Here is a 5,595-nt window from a genome sequence, read left to right as displayed (position 1 = left end):
CTCAAGCCTTCTAATCAGAACCAGTGTCCTCAACCAATCGAGGAACACATTCATTATGCACACAGCCCCAAAAGTACAACCAGGGTTGATGGACAGATTCCTAAATCGCCATGGTCACTGACCTGGCTTGTTTATGTACTTCACATTCTGAGGTGGAGAATGTTGAGGATGGGAGCAGGGCTGGTTAGCATAGTACTGCCATTGTGAATGACATTCAGTAGAATATAACTAGACACCATTTTAGCTGAGCCTATATTGTTAAAACCAGTTATACAGGCCACCGTGGGTCTATCCTCAAGAGGAGATGTCATAGATGCACAGGGTTTGTGCATGCGCTAACACACACACACGCACACACTGACCGCATCAGCCTCTCATACTGTTCAGAGACAGTCAGTCAGCGCGTGTTAGCCAGAGTGATGCGTGCACCCAGCACCAATCACACGTCACCAAGACTGTCCCAGTGCAGAGAGATGGAGGAGCATCAGGGAGAGAAACAGAGAGAGAGAGAGAGAGAGAGACAGAGAGGGAGAGAGAGAGAGAGCTAGTCACCTTCAAATAACCTCCAAGCACATCAACCACCTCTGTCTCTCCCTTTCTCCTTGTATGTGAACACACATGTATGTCCAATCTCTTATGTGGCATGTGTTTCTCTCCTTCATTTCTCTAGCCCTTGTTTTTCCTTGCTCTCCCTCTCTCTCTACCCATGAGAAAATACTACTGCCCAGCGCAGATTCAACCGTAAATATCGTCTACCAAAAAGATAAGGAGAGAATACCGAGTTTGATGTCCCCCCCCCCCTTCTGGAGTCTTGGGTGACAAAAGAATCATACTAGACACTCAAGTCTCCAGGATTCCTCCCCCCTCCCAGACAACAGAACTGGTCGATCAATGATTACAACAATCCTTATTACACTGTCCTATCGTTCCCCGGAGACCGGCGCTAACGCAGAGCGATCGCAACATGTTCCGTTTCAAGGGCTAGTGGAGGGGAGTGCTATGCTGGGAGTTCCAGCTGTGTGTTAGAGGGTAACAGGGGGGGTGAGGGTTCTAATGGGTGATCATGTTGCCCACGAATGAAGAGGAATGAACGGCAGGAAAGTCCAAGGGCAGTTAAAGAGGGAAGGAAAACTGGTAGTTCCTCTCCATGTCCTTCACGATGTCTCACATGATTATCAGATGCCTTTGTGTGCAGGTCAGCAAATCCTCATTCGTTGTGGTCAGTGATATTCAATGTTGAAGCCACACCAACACAAATACACACATATAATACTAGCTACCGCTGATGGTAAAGGTGATCTGGTCTGAACTGGAACCAAGGGAATGTTCAACAGCGTAAACACTGTAGGACAGAGCAGTTGCTCTGTAAGGCCCAGGCCCAGCCTATTCCAGTGACTATCTGGGGGGTGGTCACAGTTTAGTGTTTGGTTTGAGAACTGGCCTGTCCATTTGACTGATGAGGACTTTCCAGAAAGGTCACAACTGCCCCCCAGGGTCTGGTTCAGAATCACCCCAACACACACACACACACACACACACACGTACACACACACACACACTCACACACGTACACACACACACACACACACACACACACGTACACACACACACACACACGTACACACACACACACACACACACATAGTGTTACTGGACTGTATACGTCACCGTTGCAAACTGCCATGTAAATCACTAACACCAGGCAGGTATATTAAATCACATTTCCCCTTTGTGACAATTTAAACATTTTGGCAGGTTTGTCAAAGTCACACTTGCTGGCAGCCATCTTGATGGCAATTGTGTAATACTGAGAGGAGTTCCCAATGCCAATGCAATTAGCTTAGGTATGCATGAGTGCAGAATTCATTAACCTCCATCTTAATGGGCTGAGTGATGGGAGGAGTGGGGGAGGGCGGGTGGACAGGGAGAGGGGCAGGGGCAGGAAGAGAGAAGTGACATTTTACCTCTGCTCAGCCTGCCCCCCCTAAAATGAAGGATTTTCAAGAAAGGAGAGCAAAAAGACATGAGAAGAAGATAAAGAAATGAGAGAGAGAGAGAAAGAGAGAGAGAGAGAGAGAGAGAGAGAGCAAGAGAGAGAGAGAGCAAGAGAGGAGATAGAAAGAAAGGGAGATGCAGAAATAGACAGAGAAAAAGGGAGAAAGAGAGACACAGAGTGAGAAGTCGGTAGTTTGCATCCCCCCACATGTCCGTTCCACCAGCGTGCCAGGTGGTAACAAGGGGACCTGCTCCTCTCCTCACCCCTGAAGAGAGGACTCTCCTGGGGTGTCGTTCTCTGCAAAAAACTCCAGCGGCGTCTCCAGGGTCTGTGTTGCCAAGGGCGCGTTCTTCAGGGACTTCACACTAACATGCGGCACCATCCAGAATATTAACAGCCATTATTAATAACCACGCAGTATGCTCAAGTAGCTTGGTAAGAAACTGGCTGTGTTTTCTACGGCGACTGGGATGCGAGTGTGGGCACTGGACATTAAAACGTCGGGCTGGGACTGTGTTTGACAGTTGCTATGGGCACGCTCTGAGGGAATTCAGGGCACCTCGCAAGTAGCTATGCGCTAACGACATGTTGGGCTGTGGGAAGCAGCTTTAACATCGTAGCCTGAAAAGAAAAAAAAAAAGAAAAAGGAGTTTCCTGTTCAACGTCCCCTCCCCAAAAGAAGACAACCTCCGAGCTAAACTCCAGCTTAAGGTTTGATTACGCCACAGTGCTGCGCCCCTACGTAGGGAGACTCTTCAGGGCTGGGAGGGAGGGAGGCAGGGAAGGAGGGAGAGAGGGAGGGAGGGAGGCAGGGAAGGAGGGAAGCAGGGAAGGAGGGAGAGAGGGAGGGAGGCAGGGAAGGAGGGAGAGAGGGAGGGAGGCAGGGAAGGAGGGAAGCAGGGAAGGAGGGAGAGAGGGAGGGAGGCAGGGAAGCAGGGAAGGAGGGAGAGAGGGAGAGAGGGAGGGAGGGAGGGAGGCAGGGAAGGAGGGAAGGACGTTAGCAGGCCTCAGGACTGTGCCAGAGACCTGTCTGTCCCCTAGACAGCCTTCTCTCCATTAGACACGTACTGCTCTGAGTGACGCCTGATAAGAAAGACAGACTCCTCAGTCAGCTGTTTCTTCTCTCTCTCCCTCCCTACCTCTCTCGCTCACACACATGCACATATGTACTGGACACACACACACTCACACACCTCTCTCCTTTCTTTCACTACCAGGTCTTGGACAGCGGCCTGACAGGAGTGAAGGATCAGAGCTGTGAGTCAAGGCCATCATGGAAGATGAGTCCAGACTCCGACCACAACAGTTGGGCCCGAAGTGAAGTCAAGCTGTATGGATTTATCATGCGAGCCATTCAAATGGCTGGCAGTGTGTGTGTGTGTGTGTGTGTGTGTGTGTGTGTGTGTGTGTGGGCATGCATAGGAAAGATATAGGAGAGCAAAGCAACAGGGTTAGGGTTCTGAACAGACTGAGACAGGCTGATAGAACGTGAGGACAGGAAGACGAGGCCAGGGAGGGCGGGAAGGGAACAGTGCTCATCCAGCCGTACAGGAAATAGGAGTTTGGATGAAAACCATCATAATCCATCCCATAATGATCAGGAGTAAGCACACGCACGCACATACAATGTTTTTTCTTTGAAAGCCTTACTTCGTCACTACATTTTAGCTTTGGAGAGCGGGTGCTTTTTACCCATATCATTATCTATGGTCCCACAGCATGATTTTAAATCCAACCGCCCATAAACAACAAGATAATAAATGTCCCCCTTATTAAATGGATCTGACAGAGAGACGAATGCATCCAGAACACGTATAAAAAACGCAAAGGAATTCAATGTCAGACGCTGAGCTTTGACTGAATCTGTCCCACACAACAACAAAAAACTATAACAATCCATCCAGCATATAAAACAAGCAGAGACACAGGCGAGTCCACGTGTGTCGCTCTCTCCTCCGTCATATGAAAAGCTCTGTCATCAATAAATCACATGGGTATGCATTATACATGCCTGTCTGTGCATCCAGGCACACGGCCGTACCCATCTCCACCGGACCAGAACAGAAACCACCCAAAACGCTGAGAAAACATGCATGACGGCCACTCGTACCAAACACTCGCTCACACCAATTTGAATGAGTGTAAAAAAAGAAAAAATACATACTGTGTTTGGATGACAGTAAAAACGATAGATTTGTTTGATTGGATGGGATGGGAAACGACTGTGTTTGGATAACCTGGCATGATCGTGGACTGGGGAGGACAAACAGAAGAAGCTTGTGGGTTTGCGGGGAGGAGACCCGCTCTCTGTTGATAAGACTGTCGAAGATGACTGAAAGCGGGCGCCATGCCAAGTATGACCTTACGTCCTCACCCACAGACGACAGCAGGTACCTACACACTGATTAACAGGTGAAATCACTCCCCAATCACACAGCAGTGTGTGTTTGACAAGGGTGTTTTCACCTACACAGAAACACACACACTCACACGCACAGACGCAGGACATGTTGAGCAGGGAAGGAAATGGCACACTGACACCTAACCATAGATGTTTCTGTGTGGGTGAAAATGGAGGCTCCTTCAATGTTCTACCTTGCACAGTAAGTAGCGCGCGCATGTGTGTGTGTGTGTGTGTGGGCGCGTACGGCGTACTGAACAATGTCGCCCATTCAAACCCAACGGGAAAGTGGCGCTCTGCTGATGACAGCTCGTACCTTTTTCTTTTGTTCCCGGGACAGTTTCCTGCTCTTTTTCTTCTTCTCCTTCTCATCCTCGATAGCGTTCACGTCCACATCCCGGTTCTTCTTCAGCTGGGAGGCGGCATGTGCCATGGCGAAAAAGCATGCACGCACACACTGTCACAACCCCCGAGAAGTTAAGGATGGACTCACCAACGATCTCAGAGAAGGAAGGGGATGACAAATCAGAAGAGAGAGACAAAAAAAATAAAAGGATAAGAAATACGCCAAGATTCCCCTCCTGAAAAGGAGTGTGTGGGAGAGTAGGTTTCCCTCCTGGTTTGTCCTTTCAGAAGAAGCAGAGCAGATGATAAACAGCCTTTTTCCTCTCCTCTTCTTTCTGTGTCATCCAGTAGTTTATCCAGGAGCGAGGGAGTGAGAGAAGAGAAGCCGAGATTGAGGGACATGAGCATCACCAGTCACAGAGGTGGAGGAGCGCGAGCAAGCGAGCGTGTGTGTGTGTGTGTGAGAGAGATAGAGAGAGAAAGAGAGAGGGGGGAAGCGAGAGAGGAGAGCGGTTACTACGGTAACCACGCTCGGCTTCTGGCCGTCCTCTTTCCCGTCCCCTCTTGCTCCGTGGTCCACTACCTGCGCCCCTGCTGCCCCCCTGTGTGTGCGTGTGTGTGTGTGTGTGTGTGTGTGTGCGTGTGTGTGCGTGGCTATGTATGAATGGAGAGTATGGGAGCCAGCTGGGGAAGACTCGGCAGGGAGGGAGCGGGGAGTGAAGGAGAGTAAGGAAGGGTGGATGTACTTTGTGTGTACTCCCCCCCCACCACCACCAGCTGGAAGTGCCCAAGTGAGCGAGGATATGGGGGGGGGGCATGTAGAGAACAAGCTGTGGGGGAGGGGGCAGGTGGG

At 50.1% G+C, this 5,595-nt stretch overlaps 1 protein-coding gene across 1 annotated transcript in view; it reads right to left on the bottom strand.

Moving 5' to 3' along the window:
- The window catches only part of LOC146268571 (ankyrin-3-like), an 87,256-nt gene extending 81,890 nt beyond the window's left edge, over nt 1-5,366 (bottom strand). Inside the window, exon 1 of the mRNA XM_084709859.1 lies at nt 4,714-5,366. Coding sequence (XP_084565985.1) covers nt 4,714-4,830 — 117 coding nt within the window. The 5' untranslated portion in view covers nt 4,831-5,366. The remainder of the gene's footprint in view (nt 1-4,713) is intronic.
- Nucleotides 5,367-5,595: the final 229 nt, after the last annotated feature.

This window comes from Hypomesus nipponensis, chromosome 11 (assembly GCF_054491055.1).
Source record: "Hypomesus nipponensis isolate SF chromosome 11, ASM5449105v1, whole genome shotgun sequence".
NCBI classification, from domain to species: Eukaryota; Metazoa; Chordata; class Actinopteri; order Osmeriformes; family Osmeridae; genus Hypomesus; species Hypomesus nipponensis.
The sequence above is the reverse complement of the archived record's forward strand: the minus strand, read 5'-3'. Positions and strand labels throughout refer to the sequence as shown.